Source organism: Diabrotica virgifera, chromosome 5, assembly GCF_917563875.1.
Source record: "Diabrotica virgifera virgifera chromosome 5, PGI_DIABVI_V3a".
Classification (NCBI taxonomy): domain Eukaryota; kingdom Metazoa; phylum Arthropoda; class Insecta; order Coleoptera; family Chrysomelidae; genus Diabrotica; species Diabrotica virgifera.
Genome location: NC_065447.1, coordinates 295,151 through 315,405, shown reverse-complemented (window position 1 = coordinate 315,405; position 20,255 = coordinate 295,151). Strand labels below are relative to the sequence as shown.

At 34.2% G+C, this 20,255-nt stretch overlaps 1 protein-coding gene across 3 annotated transcripts in view; it reads left to right on the top strand.

Moving 5' to 3' along the window:
- LOC114333836 (putative protein TPRXL) overlaps positions 1-20,255 on the top strand; it is a 153,418-nt gene that overhangs the window by 120,123 nt on the left and 13,040 nt on the right. For all 3 annotated transcript variants that reach the window (XM_028283835.2, XM_028283843.2, XM_028283829.2), the window contains exon 2: positions 6,387-6,701. In XM_028283835.2, coding sequence (XP_028139636.2) covers positions 6,387-6,701 — 315 coding nt within the window. The remainder of the gene's footprint in view (positions 1-6,386; positions 6,702-20,255) is intronic.

Genomic DNA, 20,255 nt, shown 5'->3' with positions numbered 1-20,255 from the left:
CCAGTTCCATTTCATTTGCGCAATTCTTCCAATTACATCTTCTGCCTTTGTCCTGCTTCGCACGTCCTCGTTTCGTATTATGTTCTCTCAAAGATACTCCCAATATAGCTCGTTCGATGGCCCTCTGTGTTGTTCTTAATCTATTGGTTGACAACTCTGTAAGTGTCACGGTCTTCCTTCCATAAGTCATAACTGGTAGAATACAACTGTTGAATAACCTTTTCTTTAGATTTATTGGTATCTTTTTGTTTGTCATCATATCACTGAGTCTTCCTACTTACTCCAGGGAAATAAGGCAAAAATATACCATGTTCGGGACACTTGAGTAGCCAGGTTGCAAATGGGTTTTTTGGGTACTATATACCTAATACATTAAACATACAAAAATGCCCGTCACAGTTCGGACGAGAAATTTAGTTATTAACAATTAAGTGTCAAAAATGGCAGTTTTTTCGTTTAAATCGCTACGGCTAAAAATAGGGTAACTAAATACCTTATTTATACTGTCATTCTTTTAGTAGATGAGCCAAGGTTTAAAACGGCAGTTTTTGAATTTCGGTTCGATCATTTGTTGCTTCAGAAATTGCAAAATAAGACTAAAATTTCGAAAATAAAAAATTGCTATAAATTTTGTGAAAATGACCTTGAGACTTTCATATTGCACAAAAAGTTGAGACAAACAGTTCATATAATGCATAAAAATTTTTAAGACGATTCGTCAATTAGTTTAAATTTTATTCAATTTGTTTATCCCAATGAGCTTTTTCTTCGCAATATTGTTGTTCAGAAAATAGTAACGTGATAGCAATTCTCTGAAAATCACATGAAAGAAAAAGAGTCATGTTTTCAAAGTATTTTAAAAAAATCATTAAAAAGTCATTTTTATCATTCCGAAAACATTTTACTATAGTGGGGTCATTTTTAGTTCATAAACAATTTGAATAACTTTGTTAATATTGACTGTAGATTAAAACTACTTTGGGATTTGAAAAGCTAGTATTTTATACGAATTTTCTAAAAAACACTTTTTGCCTAGGTTAATTACAGTCAAAGTTGGCCACTTTTTTTATTTAATTGACAGCTACTTTGTTTATAACAATTAAGCAACCCAACTAGCGCCATTTCGAAGTTGAAGGTATATAGTTTATGTGTAAAAGTTTGAGTAAACTTTAAACTTCAACAGAGTTGTTAATAAAGCTTTAAAAATAACGTTCTAACGAAATAGATTTGTGGTCGGTGGAAATGAATTATTAAAATCCGTGCACTCAAAAAATGAATGTGATTCTTCAAACATATGCTGCGATTAATATCTCCAGAGCTTGTTGATGGATTTTGATCATAATTTTTTTAAATTGTATGTACTCGTAGTCTTGTAGAGTACGTTATGTACGTAAATCCCCACCTAACATTTCAAAATGTTAGGGGGAGTTCCCCTTATCACTCAGGCATATGAAAAATAGATTACGGCCGATTCTAAGACCTACCAAATATACATATATAATTTCATAAAAATCGGTCAAGCGGTCTCGGAGGAGTATGACAACTAACACTGTGACAGCAGAATTTTATAGATGTAAATATATAGATGGGTATTAACAAATAGCGGTTGGTGATGGAAAAGTGTAAATTAAGGGTTGTATATATTTTTTAATCCTACATCATATAAAATTAAGATAGACAATTTTGTCCAAAAAATTTAAAAAAATGTCAGGGGGGCAACCCCCCTTATAACTTATGGGTATGAAAAATAGATTAAAACCTATTCTCAGTCCCATAGGATATACTTGTAAAATTTTATAAAAATCGGCCAAGCCGTTTCGGAGTAGTATGGTAACTAACACTGTTACAGGAGAATTTTATGTATATTGAGTAACTGTGAATTAAAAAATAAAAGTGGCTAACTTTGACCGTAATTAACATAGGCGAAAAGTTTTTTTTGAAAATTTGTGTAAAAATACCAGCTTTTGAAATTCCAAGGTAAATTTACTCTACAGTCAATATTAACAAATCTATTCCAATTGTTTTCAAGCCAAAAATGACTCTACTTTAGTAAAATGTTTTCGTAGTGACAAAAATTACTTTTTAATGATTTTCTTCAATAATTTGAAAACAAGGCTTTTGTTCTTTCATGTGGTTTTTACAGAATTTCTATATAATTATTATTTTCTGAACAATAACATTACAAAAAAAAGCTCTTTGGGATAAACAAATTGAATAAAATTTAACCTAATTAACAAACCGTCTTAAAGTTTTTTGTGCAGTATATCGACTCTTTTACTCAACTTTTTGTGAAATATAAAAGTCCTAAGGTCACTTTCGCGAGAGTTATAGCAAATTTTTTATTTTAGAAATTTTAGTTTTATTTTGCAATTTTCGAAGCAACAAATGATCCGACCAAAATTAAAAAATTGCCGTTTTAAACATTGGCTCATCTACTAAAAGAAGAATACTATAAATAAGATATTTAATTATCCTATTTTTACCTGTAGCGATTTAAACGAAAAAACTGCCATTTTTGACCCTTATTTGTTAATAACTAAAATTCTCGTCCGAACTGTGACGGGCATTTTTGTATGTATAATGTATTAGGTATATAGTACCCAAAAAACCTATTTGCAACCTGGCTGCTCAAGTGTCCCGACAAAAACCTTATTTCCCTGGAGTAACTGCTGATTAAGTCATTCGGATTCGTCATTTCGGATTTACATCTAAGTCGATTGTGATACACATATTTTGATTTGTCATCGCTTTTGTTTTGTTTAAATTCATTTTTAAAGTTATTTTCTCAGATTCTCGTAGCTCCTATAAATTCAATAGTTAGCCAAAAATATTCTCCACGCGCTATTCTGATGCACATGTTCAATGCTCCATGTTATCAGTTTAAGAAAATTAAATATTTTCATTAGATTTTCCGACAGAAAAGTCTTCGAAATTTCCTTAAACACCTGGTTAGAGATACACACCAAATCAACTGAATTTATTATGAATGAATTTGAATGATCTTTGAAATTCCCCTTAAATTGATGGTTGAGCTGTTTTTTACGCTAGCGCTGTTGATAAAGCCTGAAATGGTGGAAACAGCTGTCCAGCGATTGTACATCCCTTTGAATCGAAAACAAGCAAAACCATCTTTTACTTGAATTTATTACTTTAACATTCCGTCTACAAAAAAAAATAAATAGCATTAAGTACATACTTACCTTTTGTGTCTATTGGACGTAGGTTACATGAATGAATAAATAAAATAATTTTTTGCCAAATAAATTTATACAAAGCTTTTGATGAAAAATAAAATCAATTTATTTCTAAAAACAACTACTGTGTGAAAAGTAATTAAATATAATAATAGAACATTATTTAATTTTTATTGGAAATGAAGGATTTATTTCCAACTATCATTTTGCACATGAAGTACAAACAAATAAAAAGAGACTGTTGCCACAACAGGGTTGTCTCGTTTTAAACATTTTGTTTTAAACATGTTTTAAACATTTGTTTATGTTTAAAACAGGTTTTGTTTAAAACAGTTTAAAATACGTTTAAAACACTTAAATTAAACAAGCTTGTTTTTTTTCATTTTCTTTATTAAAATAGTAAATAAATATGAAAAAAATTCTCAAATACATTATTATACAAACTTTTTAACATACACAATATTTATTTATTAATACCCGGAACTTAACAAAAATTGGAAAACTTAAAACGTTTTGCATACAAGAGTTAATAAATTTCTCAAAACTGTTCCAGTCTCATAGTAATCTTGTAATCTAAAATTATCAATCTGATATATGATCAGTCACGTCATTACTGATGCAATTAAGCTCTTTAAAAATAGTCCAGAGAAATAAGGTTTTTCTCGTGACACATCCCCCTCCAGGCCGAAACCAAATTTTTTGAGTAGTATGGACATCTATATTATTAACCTATATGTTTCCTGCAGCCGATTTTGATGATATACATAGTTATAAACAAATGAAGATCGAAAAACGGTAAATTATCGCTTTTTTCGTCTATTACCAAAAAGTTAAGCACTTTAAACAAATTTGAGAGTAAGAAACTCATAAATCGTATAAAAAACTTCAATATGGCATTCGCTGAATATGTCCAACCTTATTGGTTGCTTAGAAAATTGCAAAATAAATCATAAATATTGAGTTTTTATAAATATTCGTAACTTAGGTAAAAATTAACTTAGAATCTTCTTATTACACGGAATGCCGAGACTTCTTGTACTTAAATTATATTTTAAATTTCATAGCAATTGGTCAAATAGTTTAAAAGTTATTTAATTTATTTTTCCCAAATTCATTTTTTTTGCAACACTATAAGTCAGAAAATTATGAGGTTACAATAATACTTCTGACAGTTTATGAAAGAAGAACATTTATACTATTACCTTAATTAAAAATAAATGACAAAAAATAATTTTAAACAGTGTAAAATTATTTTGCAAAAACATGTCCATTCTTTGCTTACTTATAAACAATTAGAATAACTTTTTAACCGTTACCCGTAGAAAAATTATTTTTTCATATTTAGAAAGACTGAATTTTTATACACATTTAGAAAGAAAAACAACTGTTCTAGGACATTTAGGGACAAAGTTAGCCCCCCCATTTTTTTAATTCACATGTTTTTGCAAAATTATTTTGCAATATCTATAATTATTTTTTGTCATTTTTTTTAAATTAAATTAATACTGTAAATTTTCTTCTTTCATAAACTATCCAAAATATTACTGTAACTTCATCATTTTCTGACTTACAGTGTTGCAAAAAAAATTTATTTTGGATAAACAAATTAAATAACTTTTAAACTATTTGACCAATTGCTTTGGAATTTAGGGTATAATTTAAGCACTATAAGTCTCAGCATTCCATGTAATAAGAAGGTTCTAAGTTAATTTTTACATAAGTTATGAATATTTATAAAAACTCAAAATTTATTATTTATTTGGCAATTTTCTAAGTAACCAATAAGGATAGACATATTCAGCGAACGCCATATTGAAGTTTTTTATACGGTTTATGAGCTTATTACTCTCAAATTTGTTTAAAATACTTAACTTTTTGGTTATAGACGAAAAAAGCGAAAATTTACTGTTTTTTGATCTTCATTTGTTTATAACTATGTATATCATCAAAATCGGCTGCAGGAAACATATAGGTTATTATCATAGATGACCATATTACTCGAAAAATTTGGTTTCAGCCTGGAGGGGGATGTGTCACCAACATGATATTTTTTTTCCTTATTTCTCTGAACTAAAACTGAAACCAACTTAGTAGCTTTGACATTGCCTAGCCGATTACGTAGTTTGAAATGATAAACCGTATGTTGAGGAGAAGAGTCAAATTTTTGGAAATTTGTTAGTAATAAAAATAGCAAACCTAATATACCATCAGTTGTACACTATAATAATATCACTGGTTCTAGTGGTGCCACAAATAAATTTATCACACTTTTCACAGTTTAATCTTCTTTTTCTATCCCTTTTATATGAAAAATATTACACCTGTGATTTCATTTTCTTCTTTATAACCAGGAATCCCTTTCCATGTTGAATAATAAAATTTCTCCCTTTTGTGTTCTTTATATTGAGAATTCAAAGATAATCACACAATATACGCATTCAAGGCACTAACGTCTTGGGATGTCTTGTCTGTCTTTAGCGGATACACATGTATAGGTCACTGTGTGCGTTTTAAACTAGTTAACAAGGCGAAAAAACAAGGCGCAATCATAGATCTTCGCGGCACTCTTTTTGTTGAGCTAGTCGTTATCGCTGAGAGAGAGAAGAACAGCACGTGAGAGAGAGAGAGAGAGAGAGAGAGAGAAGAACAGCACGTGAGAGAGAGAGAGAGAGAGAGAGAGAAGAACAGCACGTGAGAGAGAGAGAGAGAGAGAGAGAGAGAAGAACAGCACGTGAGAGAGAGAGAGAGAGAGAAGAACAGCACGTGAGAGAGAGAGAGAAGAACAGCACGTGAGAGAGAGAGAGAGAGAGAAGAACAGCACGTGAGAGAGAGAGAGAGAGAGAGATTCGCGTCTGTTCATTTCAAGAGAAGGCAGCAGAGAGTTTATTTTTCATTTACATTGTTCAAAAATGTCTGCATTTTTAAAGGCGTCAGAGTCAGTAGTAGGCATTATCAATAAGGGTTGGATTTATGCAATAATTTGAAATTGAGATAATTGAGGGAATAATAAATATAATATGTAATATTATGTTTGGCATGTGAAAAATTGAACAGCCTTGCTTCTTAATCCTATGCTTCTCCCTTTTCATTATTTATCACAATTAGCAGCTTTACCTGAATGTTTGTAGTTGTAGCTGAACCTTAGTGACATTTTTCTTTGCTTTAGTAACCGTTGTTTCTCTGTTGTTCCAGATGCTGTCAGTGGTAAGTGCCGCCGGCGTCAATGCGGCGGCAGGAATGGGTGGCATGGACCGTCTGGGAGGAGGAACTAACAGTAGTAGCGGAAGTGTAGTGAGTAATGGTAAGACCGCGTCGTCAGTATCGTCGTCTAGAGACCATCGGACGCAGGTGCGTAGGTTGCACTCCGCCACGACGAACGGCGTCGATCATCATTCGACGCCGACGACGGCAGATATCACCATCAATTTGCCACCTAGTATAGAAATGCCGGACGGCGAAGAACATCCGTTTACTTCGGCTAGGTTACACATTCGAGATCCAGAACAAGTAAGTTTCTTTTACTCCAATCATTGTCTTTGTAACTTTATAACTACATACCACCGTTAATTGATATATTGGATATACATGTTATATAATATTTCAATCCCCTATAATATTTCAATCAACGCTACCACAGAAAGTTGGAGGCTAATGTTTAACAATTAAACTCCAACAACTAACTCTATCTATCTATGTAGCCCATGTTATCCATTTGTGTCTGTCCTGAGCTAAGTTCATCCATTTGGGACCGGCTTGAGTTTTCAAGTCGTCAACCCATCTTATCTGTGGTCTTCCTCTACTTCTCTTGTATTCGTATGGTCTCCAGTGTAGTATTTCCTTGTTCCATCTATCGTCTCTGTCTGATGTTGTGCACCGCAAATTTCCATTTAGATTCGGCTAATTTTTCTCTTTCATCCTTCAACTTTGTAATATTTCGAATCCCCTCGTTTTGTTTTTTGTTCTTCAAGTATATTTGTAACATTTGTCTTTCCATTGCTCTCTGTATTTTTATAAGTTTATTCATATTATTCTTGGTTAGTGTCCAAGTTTGCGGTCCATACGTGATTACTGGTAACACACAGTGGTTGAAGACTTTAGACTTGAGATGTTGCGCATATTTCTTATTCTTCAGGATGTAGCTCAATTTGCCAAATGCCCCCATGCCAATCTTATTCGTCTTTTAATTTCTTCTGTTTTAATTTTCTCTGCTCGCTTTTACTACTTGCCCCAAATACCTTATCCCCAACAACTAACTATGTGAGCCAATTGTTTTGCTTCCAAATAACTCAGTCTCTCAGGTGTCTACGTGTTATCTTAATTGAAAAAGTAAAAGATGAGTCGTAGGGGACAAATTTTATTTAAAGCCGCTTTTAGAACGATGTCCAAGGTGTTACGTAACAGAGACCTAAAATTGGCATTGTGGAGCCGCATACTTCCCTACTGCGTGTTCTCGGTCTTACTTTATGGTGTCGAGTGCTGGACTGTGAATAAAATTGCCGAAATAAAGAACCGAAATTAAACATAGGCTGTCTTTCATTTTCATACTTTACTCAGATTGTCAGTACACGGAGCCAACTTGGAATTGGAATTTTTCCTAGACGAGTAGACGAAATGTGCCTCCATATTGTAGTCCTTTTCGTCTTTATTCGTCGTCGTCTTGCTTTATAATTTGTAAAAGGAAATAACCAGAAATTGGTTCGACGAGAGGTTACATTTACGGATCAGGGATTCTTCTTTTATCTAAATCACTTTCAGGCTTTCGAAATGTGGTACTATAGAAGAATTTTAAAAGTTTCTTGGGTGGAGAACATTCGAAACTCCACAACTACTACTAGAACGTCTCAGCAAGAGTACTGAGATTATAAAAAGCATCAAGAAGAGAAAGCTGGAGTATTTTGGATATGTCATGAGAGGTTTCAAATATAGGTTGCGACAAAATATTATGCAAGGAAAAATAGCAGTCAAACGCCGTCCAGGACGAAGAACGATTTCATTGTTGAAGAACTTGCGAGATTGGTGTGGTGTTGAAACAAGCATGCTATTTAGGGTGGCAGTGAATAAAATTAAGATAGCTATGATAATAACCAACGTTCTGAAAGGACATTGTACATGAATAAGAAGCCTGTTGTATGAGCAATTGGGTCCAGCACATCTGTATATACCATTATGTATTTGTGAGGATTTATTAAACATATTTCCTCTGTTGCCTATTCTGGCATTTCTAACCGCCTTTTTCAGGATTATGTTGAAAAGGAGATCTGTGGCCAAAGAAAATTGTCTGTAATGAATACCTACTTCCAAAACCACCCACGAAGACTCTACACTTGGAAATCCCCGGGCGACAGAACAAGAAATCAGATAGATTTCATAATGATCAATTCAAGGTGGAAGTCCTTAGTTACTAACGCAAAAGCTTATCCAGGTGCAGATTGTGGAAGCGACCACCAACTCCTTGTAGCTGTATTCCGAATACGTTTTAGAAACAAACACAAGCCCACTCCTAGAACTCCCGGGTTTACAGAGACTGAACTTTTAACTTTCAAAGAAAGAATAAACCCAGTGTTATTTGAGACAAGTACTACCCCCCATAGATGATATCGAGACTTTCTGGGGAGGTTTTAAAAGAGATATATTAGATACAGCTAAGCAAAGTCGCCAACCCATAAAAAACAACAGTCTAAAGCAAACATGGAAAATTATAGAACAAAGAAGGCAACTTAAAGTTGGCAGTTTTGATTTAAACGACTATGGAAGCTTATCAAGAGAAATCCAAAGAAATTGCCGGAAAGATAAAGACAAATATGTGTCTAACATTTGCCAGGAAGTAGAAATCCACTTACATCGAAATGAAACAAGAGATCTCTTTTAGAAAGTAAAGTTATTGGCTCGGGAATTCAAACCCAGAAATTACGTTATAGAGGATGAGACAGGTAATATGGTAAGGGATACGGATGCGGTTCTGGGGACTTGGAGGAAATACTGCACAGAACTCTATAAAGCTGAAACCTCTAACATTAATCATATAACAGCACTGCAAGTCTCAACAACAACCCTAGAATCAGATATTCTAAGGTCTGAGTCGATGAAGCCATAAAACACCTTAAAAGAAATAAATCACCTGGTTGCGATGACATCACGGCAGAACTTTTACAGAACATGGGTGAACATGGTCTCCAATTAATGTGGAGACTGTGCAATCATGTATGGAGAATCAGCAAATGGCCCAGTGATTGGTGTACCGCACTATTTACTCCCATTCATAAGAAAGGCGTAACCACAAAATGTATGGCGAACCATTTCACTAATTTCACACCCAAGTAAAATTCTGTTGAGAATCATCAAGTGTCACATGCAGACATACCTGGATAGACAAATACCACAAGACCAGGCAGGCTTCGTGAAGGGTAAAGGCACAAGGGAGCAGATTCTTAATATGCGACAACTCATTAAGAAAGCACGAGAATTCAAAATTCCGATGATCATCTGCTTTCTGGATTATCAGAAGGCATTTACTGTGTAGACTGGACAGTTTTGTGGAAAGTTCTACATGAGATGGGGGTTCCTGCTCATCTGTCAGCTCTGGTGAAAAGCCTATATGAGAACAGTGAAACCAGAATAAGAATTGAAAACCATAAGTCCGATCCTTTTAAAATAGGTAGAGGAGTCCAACAAGGATGTATTCTATCTCCAAGTCTTTTTAATTTATATGGGGAATATATAATGAGAAAAGCACTCGACAAATGGAATGGCGGTATTTCTATCGCAGGAAATGAGATCTCAAATCTCAGATATGCAGATGATACAACATTAATAACTGCATCCGAAGAAGAAATGTCCAGCCTGCTGCAGCTAATGGAAGCCGAAAGCAATAGATGTGGTCTCAAGATCAATAAACAAAAAACAAAAATTATGATAGTAGATTATTCAAATTCACTTCAGATAACAGGAGCCTTATACCAGTTTGAAAGTGTTAACGAGTTCAATTATCTAGGATCCTACATCAGTAATACAGGATCTTGTGAAACAGAAATACGTAGGAGAATAGGCATGGCCAAAAACGCTATGAGTCGATTATCGAAAATCTGGAAAGATCGCTCCTTGTCGAAGAACACCAAAATAAGATTAGTACGTGCCTTAATTTTTCCCATTTTTAATTACAGATCCGAAACATGGACAATGAAATCGGACAACAGAAAAAAGATTGACGCCTTTGAAATGTGGTGCTGGAGAAGAATGCTTCGGATCTCATGGATGGAACACAGAACAAATCACTCAATCCTCCAAGAGCTTAATATTCAGACTCGACTTTCCTCTAATTGCCTCTCCACCGTCTTAAAATTTTTCGGCCATGTTGCAAGAAGAAGTGATGATAATCTTGAGAAACTTATAATTTCGGGAAACGTTGAATAGCGCAGAAGTAGAGGTCGCTCACCTACTCGATGGACGGATCAAGTACAGAAAGCCAGTGGAAAAACATTCTCTGAATCCATGGGGGAAGCTCAGAAGGAGGAGGAGGAGTTGAAAAGGACGCACGTCAGCTCATCTTACTCTCACAGGCCACTATGTGTTTCAAACCCTTGTGATTGTTCACCCTGTATTTGTAATTGCAAACAATTTTACGCATTGTAGCCTTTAACAGTCTTATTAGTTTATAGGACATGTATAATTCGTCTGCGGCTTCACACAACTTATTTCGTAGCACGTTTTTTTAAGTGTTTGCCTTAGCACAAAAATCAGGTCCTTTGTTGATCGATCAGATCCATAACCACTTTGATATCCAAATCAAAATATTGACATCGGGAAAAGCGTTCTACAGTAGACTAAATTCCTAGAATAACCAATCAAAAAAAGAAAAAATAGAAAGCATTAAAGGATTATGGCAATGTGAATTAACAAGTGCAAAAGACAGTATGGTACGGTACAATGGGGGAAGACCCACTTGTGAACCCTTCAGACACTTAGACCTCCTACGGCGGGTCCATTGTATCACCTCTATCACATGAACTAGGTCCAGAAGAACCTGGTCTTGATCGTTTTTGGAGCCCAGGCTGCACCGGGCTCCCATGTCTGTCAGAATCAGTACGGGCTGCAAATGTGAAAATCTTCAAGGGCAACTCTCTCACATGGCTCGGATGCATAAAGGCTGAACCCAGGATCAGCCACCTCTGATAGGCCACTGCCGGGGACTTCCAGAGGACATTTGAGGAGGTTTCCTTTTCCTCATAACATAGACGTCACCGTGGGCCATCCAGTAATGCAAGCAGATAAGGGAACTGTCGGAGTGTACAATCCACTCATCCCGGTCAGCAACTTGAACCAAGAAGGAGGATGAGAACTAAAATTGAGCGGCCATGCTATCGTGCATAATACATGATGTCCTAATATGCTTTCCAATTATTATTATTATTTTGTAATTTTGATGAAAAGTAGTTTAAAAGCGTACAATTCTGCATTTCCAACTTAGTAATCTTCGTAATAAAACTGCGCAATACAATTAATTCTACAAGATTTTGATTACAGCTTCCATCAATATCACTTAATACACAAATCGTCTCATTGTTATCTATAAATAGTGTCGGTTTGTCTGTAAATGTTTCAACTCTTGAGTACACATCATTTATCTAATCTTAAATGAGACAACGACATTAAACTCAGTACATAAATTTTTATCGACGGCACATCATCACGAAAAAATTGATAAATAAGAGATTTACTTAAAAAATGTCTTGTTTCCACATACCCCACATTGTTTTGTCTATCAAAAATTGTTTACAAGAAGCGACTGAACAATTGTTGACATTCCAAACAACACCAGACAATGTGTTAATTTATTTTTTACTCTGTCCCATTCGGTCTACCGATTCAGGTTGTTTTGTTTGTCAGAGCATTCGAATTAATTATTAAATACAAATATAAATAAGTGATTTTAATCGTTCTAGAACCGATAATAATAAATTTTAAAGCATCATAAAGACGTGTATTTGGGTTTGAAGGTATTTTTGTCAACCGCGGATTGTCTGGGGATGTACCCATAACAACCTTGAAAACGTTAAAAAGAAATTGGAATTATACAATAATTAGTCTAAATGCAGACTTCAATTAAAAAAATAAATTTGTTTTCTGACAAAATTTATATAAATATAGGTATTGCAGACATTTTTTGGAACTGATGTAGGTATGAGATAAATAAAATATTTCACGTAACCAATTACTATAATCCTATTGTTCTTCTACGGCACTACAGCCCAAATTGAGCCTTGGTCTCCTTTATTTTTTGCCTCCACCCTTGCCTGACTGTGGCTGCTCTTCTCCATACACGGACTCCTAAAAGTGCTTGTGCGTTGCTGCTTACTGTGTCTTTCCAGCGCTTTCGTGGCTTCCCAACCGGTCTCTTTCCGTGCATTCTAGCGTTCAGTGCTCTTTTTGGTAGCCTATCCTCTGCAGTCTTTGTATTCTAATGAAGTCTGACAGGAGTGTTTCCTTATGAAGTTAATAAAGCTCGTTGTTGTATCGAATTCTGAAAATTCCGTTTTCCCTCACAGGTCCCAGTATTCTCCTCAGTACTTTCCTTTCGAATGTGTCGAGTTTGTTTTTGGATGTTTCTTTCAGAACCCATGTTTCACTATCATAGCATGCTATTGGTCGAATTAAGGTTTTATAGATTCTCATCTATGTATTTCGGTGGACACTTCTAGACCGAAATATATGGGAGAGGGCCAAATAAGCTCTTCCGCGTGCGCAAATAAGCTCTAAGCGCATATTCCAGTGCCAGGTTAAACAATGTTGGGGCCAGCTCATCTCCCTGCTTCAGTCCCTGCGAGATTTTGAAAAAGTCTGAGTGGTGATTTTGTATGCGTACACATGCTCGAATTTCATCCACTGTGGCTTTAATGAGTCTAATTACAGTATTTCTCTTGATTATCTTTCAGTGCGTCACAGTTTTTCGATTTCTTTCTAACGCATTAAATTGTATGTGACAGAAAAAAAGGCACGTCGGTGATTACATTTCGTCGGTGACATTTTTATAACATGTATTCTAGTTATTCTAGTTGTCGATAGATTGCGCCATAATAAAAAAATATTTTTTTTTATTAGATAATAATATTACAAATATAATCTGTATAATTTATAAGACTATACAAATCAAAGAAAATACCATTTTATAAATGCAAGAAACGCATTTGATTTGTTTTTATTCCAAATTGAAAATAAAATGTGACAACTGTCAGATTTAACTAAAATGTCATGTTAGAATAAATGTCATAAATGTGTATTATCACGGACTTACCCTTTTTCCTATCATTTGTTACTCACTGAAAAATGATCATGAAAAGGACAATAGCTTGTGTGGTATTGCCAATTCAGCCAATATAGTATAGTCTGTTCCTTTTGACTGAGTCGTATGTCTGTTTGAAGTCTACAAACACGTTGTGAACATCAATGTCGTGTTCCCATGATTTGCTCAAGATCTGTTTGACTGCAAATATTTGATCCATTGTCGAGCTTCCCCGTCTGAAGCCCGTCTGATACTCTCCGATAATATTTTCTGCTAGTGGTTGGAGTCTCTGGTTTATAATATACGTGAGGACTTTATAATATGCTGTAAATAGTAGAGAAATTCCACGGTAGTTTTTGCTCTGGAGTTTGTCTCCTTTTTTATAGATCGGGCATACTATACTTTTCTTCCAGTCGTCGGGTATTTTCTTCTTCTTCTTGTAGTTCCTTCTCCTATCAAAGGTTGGCTATCATCACAGCTATCCGTACCTTATTGGCGGCTGCTCTAAAAAGATCTACTGAGCTACAACTATACCACTCTCTTAAGTTTCTCAGCCAGGAAATTCTTCTTCTACCTATGGATATTTTACCCTTAATTTTGCCCTGCATTATGAGCCTTAATGTCTCATATTTCGCACCTCTGGTAATGTGGCTTAATATTCTAGCTTTCTTGTTTTGATGTTCTTTATCACCTCGCAATCCTTTTGCAGCCTTCTTAACACTTCTGCATTTGTAACTCGTTGGATCCATGGTATTTTCAAAATCCTTCTATAGCACCACATCTCAAATGCTTCCAATTTTTGGTATTTTCTCCACAATACAATACCAATAATTTTCTTACCAATGACACAACCTTGAAAATTGATTATTTTAAGAAAGCAATTTAAATAATAATTGGAAATTAGTCTAAATGCAGACTTTAATAATTATTTAGTGAAAAATAAATTTGTTTACTGAAAAAAATTTATATAAATGTATGGCATGACATTTGCAACTGATGTATGAGATAAACAAAATATAACATGCAACCAATTACATACTGGTATTGTATTGGAAGGACAATTTTTGGTACCACACGAAAAAGAGCATTTTTAACTGACTTGTGGCAGTTTTATAGAATTTTTCTTTTGGTTTCTTTGGATTTCTGGTTTAGCCGTCACTATGGTGGAGTCTCTTTTTATTTTTCTCTTGAAAATCAGGTGCCCTGTTCTATGTCAATTTTCCTCTATTTAAAGTACTTCTTTATTTGACAGATTTTTCAAAAATTCCGAACACCAAAGCCAAAATATTAGCTTGCTCACAGTTATTGGTAAAGTTTTATGATATTTTTAATATTCATCGATTTTTTAAATGGGCATTTCTGAAATTTGTCTTATTTTGATATATGACGGTCTTATTCCAAGGTAGCGATATCATTTGAAAATTTATAAATACTAAATGGACTTATTTATTGATTCGCCGTCATTGAGGCTAGCCATAAACTGGACTAAATACACAATGGACAATGCCAGTTATTATTGTACCATAAGCAGTATTGACTGTTATCTGATGAGTCAGAGAAAGCTTTTTCTATTGTGTGCGGTTGCGACGGTGATATGAATGATGAATTTTTGGCAAGGATGTCTGGTGATATGCTGATACTTTATCGGAATTTAAATACGAACTAGACAGTCTGACCACAGCAGGATAAAAGAGTTTCGTTATCAAGACAAAATGTGCATCCGTCTTGTCGTCTTTTTCTTATCTGTATAGTGGTTAAAATGCACTTTTATACAAAAAAAAATATGTAGAAATAAAAATCTTGTGAAAAACCTTAATATAATATAAGAGGTTCATTTTCTTTTTCAGCTATCTCCATTTCAACAGATTTCTTTATGTTATTTTTTTGATATTAGTTTCCCTGATTCTTTTTGGTCTTCCTTGGTTTCTTCCCTTTCGGATTTTCCCGTTCCATGCTGTCCTATTTGGTCGGTTTTCTTCATCTCATTAAGTTTCTTTTTGGTACTACTCTTTTAGTTCATTGATCATAATACACTTCCCCTCAAAATCATCATTTATTTACAACTGAAACAAATTATATGGGGTTGGATTATAAAGCTCTTGAATCGAGTTATAGGTCTTCTTCTTAACGTGCCCTATCAAGTCCCCTTGACGTTGGCGATTAACATGGCGAAACTGTCTCTGTCTCGAGCTATTCTAAATAGGTGTTCTGCTTTCTTTATTCCTGTCCACTCCCGGATATTCTTCAACCAAGAGGCCTGCTTTCTACCAATTCCTCTGCGTCCTTCGATTTTACCCATCATAATAAGTTGAAGAATATTATACCGGTCTCCCCTTACTACGTGTCTAAAATAGGCCATCTTTCTATATTTGATGTTATCAAGCAGCTCGTGGGTAGCATTTGCTCTCTTAAGGACTGCCACATTTGTCAGCATAGCCTCCATGGTATTTTCAGAATACGTCTGTGCAGCCACATTTCAAAGGCCTCCAAACGGTTAATGGTGGATATTTTTGATGTCCATGCTTCGACACCATACAAGAGGATTGAATTGAATTCTAACGCACGAGATTACGTTTTCCATTGTTAGTTTTGTCAATTATTAAGATAATGAGAATATCCTCAATTTCGAAATCCTTTTCCACAGTAGTCATGAAAATCAATAATTCAAAAATACGTATCACCTAAAAGTATCTTCTCTTTGGTTTACTTGTATCAATATTTCGTAGACTTCTCATTATTTAATAGTCATAATATTAAGCAATAGAAAATATTGTTTATAAATTTGACAAAACTCATTTCGATTGTTAATGCCACGAGCCAAAACTAGCTGACATCGCATTTCTAAAACTTCGGTGACATAATATCAGTTCCAGTGACAAATCCAAATCGAGCCAATTTCAACCGTACAATTAAAAACATTTTGCAATTCTACGGAGTAGTGTTTTTTAAAAGAATATCCACTAGACTAAACAAACATGCACATTTGCATAAACATTAATTACATTATTTTAATAATACACATTACAAAGAAAACATAAATTTATAGTTCATTGCAGACTAAATTGTTTTAACTCTGTTTCCATTAATCAGATATGTATTATGTATGTGTATAATACACAATGTTGAAAAAGTCGAAAGATTTTGGATGATTTTTTCTATTTTATGCACGGTATAGGAAGAAGTTTGTAGCTAAGTGACGATATAAGGAACTAATACAGCTGTCGAAGCTTTTAGACAGTACATTACTTAAGAAACTCTCATTGGTACTGGAATAATAAATATGATCAAATGAATAATGAGCAATTTGATCGACGCCGACGATCGAAAAATAAAATATAAACAATAATTAATCCAACCGAAAGGATTTTTTCAGATGAGTCTTTTATTTTATTCCAGTCTTTCAAGGATCTCAATGTTCACATTGCAGTATCTGCTAGTGACTGCTACAGAAAATTTTCAAAATTTTATTTTCAAAATAAAACAACAAAGATAGTTGAAAACTTTTACATCTCGCAAATCCAGCTTAATGAATCAACAAATGAGAACGCCAAAACAAAAATAAAAAACGTGGGATCAGAGGTATTACCAAATTCTACAAAGGGAAACTATTGTATAATTGCCGAGCTTTGGAAAACAAACAAGACAAATCATTATGTTGTCTAGCTATCAGCATCATTAGAAGGTACCTTCTAATGATGCAATGATGAAAACGATGAAAAATACATATAGAGCTACAAAAAATACTAAATTAGATTCAGCAGACTCGCCATTGATGAGTTCAGAGTCGAAAAAGTGATTCTCGAATCCTTTCAAAATCTTATCAAAGTATTTTCCAAGCTCATGATGAGTATTTGAAAAACAGCGAATTCATTTTTCAGCGAAAAACGTCTGTTTTTGCTTGCATATTCCGCCACCCTTGTATACAATTCAATATTCAGTGTTTACACAAAAAAAGTTGTTAAATTTTTGGTTAATTTTGGCAGCGACGGTAGACATACCAACAGGCTAATAAATATTTATTAGCACACTTTTACAGGTGTACATAACCAAAGAAGAAAGAAAGAAAAACAATAACCCCCGTGTCACTGACTCTATGCCATGTTTGTGATTTGTTTTTATCTGTTTTACACCAGATATTTTGTCTCGTGACTCAACACACAGCCAAGGTGCATGCCCTTCCGAAGATAATAAAAAATTATTTACATTTAAAGTGAACGACAAAATTAGTGATTATTTTGAAAGTAAACCGTTCTTGTTTGCCTACACCCGAATCGAGGTGGCAAACAAAACGATATTTTTGTTTGGATCAGTCAATTGTTAGTGTTATTAAAACAACAGTTTGAAGACCTAATTAGCTGAATTAGTGGCTAAAACCAAAGTGTTTTGGTTTATTTGTAAAAAATATACCTATTATTAATGTGATTTGTCCTCAATAAGATTCTTCTTCTTCTTCTGTATTGTTCTTATTAGGCAAAATAATAAACGATAGTTTTCACATATTGAAGATTAATGTGATGATTAAAGATTGGAGAAACATTTAAAGATGCTATTCCTCATTCCAGAGCGTTCCAACATCCAAATTCGCTTTTTTTTCCTGCGATACCTACACGTTTTCTTCATTTTGGTTTAAAATTTAATATTTGTTTATTTAGTCGATTTTTGGTCGTTCTTTTTATACCTGGTTGATCTGTTAGTAAAAGAGTTGAACGAATTAGTCCATGTTAAATCTCATAAGAAATGCTAATGCTAAATACGCAAATGTACATTATGGCCATTTTTTGAGCTAATATATTAGATATCGTTGAAAAGTTTTCAAAGAAGAGAATGAGCTTCAGCAAGCTGCTCACCCTTCAAGCAAAGGTATAACAAAGTGTTGAATATATATCGCAAAGCGTCAAAAAGCATTGAATTTTGTTTCAGCTATTCAATTATTGGTCCTCGCCTTTAGAATATCGGCTTTTTTCTTGAAAGTGTTTAGTTAGTTGACGGTATTCGAAAACATACCGAACGTATACATATTCAAAGTATTTAATCGTTGGTCAATCAAACATAATGTTTAATTTTCAACATCATCTTCTAGTTCATTGAAAAGTTATATTTAGGTTGCAATTTTTAGAGGACACAATTTTATTTTTTGATGTGCTGGGGAGGTTAGTATAAACTTAAGTTCAGAAGCAGAGAATTTGCAGTTTCTCCAAACTTTTTCAGGATACGACACAACATCAGCAAACAAAATCGACAAACTTAAATTCATCAAAATTTTACAGAAACATCCTGAGGTAGCTAGTGGGACAGCATTATTTCTCAATGAGAAAGTCGAGCCATCATTGCTCATTCTCATTGGCGAACGTTTTTTCGTCTTTTTTCGTTATATGGTGGAAATAATGATGACTCCCTGGATAGCATGAGATACAGATACAGCAGCACAAGCTTCCGCCCATTTCTACAGTCTCTGAGGTTATCATCAGATTAGTCGTGGCTCGGCAAACACTGCGATCCTGAAGATTAGAGCTTGAAAAAGCATGGAACAATTTGGATACCAATTCAAACTTTCAAAACTCCAGCACCCCTCGAACTTCTAAAATTAATTTTCTACAAGGGCAGGAGAAACTGTGGAAGTATGTGTGGTTGCCGAAAAGCAGGTCTCAAATGATCTGCAGTGTGCCCAATTGTTCTGCTGAAACCTGCAGTACCATCATGAAAATATTAAAATTAATCGAAATATTCGAAGAATTCGAAGATGAACTAACCACAATGACGTCACTTCTATATATTCACATCCGATACTGAATTAGCTCCTGAACCGCAGTCTCCCCATCAAAGAAAATGAAAAAACAATAACTAGAAAACAACTTTTGAGCGCTGTTAAACGCAAGAAAAATTAATAAAATTAAACAGATTTGTAGTGAAAATTTTTCTTTGAAAAGTCCTCTATAATATTTTAGGCCCAAAAGGTTTAAAAATTTTAGGGTTGCTAAGGACATAAGGGTGTGCGGTACACATCTTATGGAAAATATAATGTCACTCAAATGAAATAAAATTTACATGAATATGTAGATTCATCCCGAATTTACGATCATTTCTTATCATTGTGAAAACTCTGTATTTTGAATAATAAGAGCATAAATTGATAAATAAAATCTAAAATCAAATGGGAACGTACGTGTGTCAAAGAGAAAAAAGATTTTGTAATTCGCTTACTTCATAAATCTTTTAGAGGGATTAAAGCAGAGGCTTACTCTTATCTTATTCTATTATTATTTATTGATAATAAAGTAGGTATGATTTGGTCAGTTGTACCGCCTCTAATCGGCTTAAGCTAATGGTGAATAGACTGTTTTCAATAGCCGCTAGACTAATATAATTTATGAATGCCAGTTTTATGGACTTCAAAATGCGATTTCGATAAATTTTAATTACCCCCCCCCCCCAAATTAAGCAAAATTCATTGGCGCAATGGTATCAAATGATTGATATTTCGGGACTAATCTATTCATGTAAATTTTATTTCATTTGAGTGACATTATATTTTCCATAAGATGTGTGCTGTGTTGCACACGATATAGAATGCAAAAACCATTTGCAGCCCTTTTTTAAGACAATAAGTCGGGTGTTTTTAAGCCGGGTGACAATAGTAGCGACGCCACAAGCGAAAACGTAAGCTTCTACTTACCCTACCATCACAGCAAAAAAATAAAATTGAGAGTCCTCTCAAAAATGCACGCTAGGCCTAAAAACGTAACATTTCAATGGACTATTTGTTGTAGTGGACATATTGTAATACT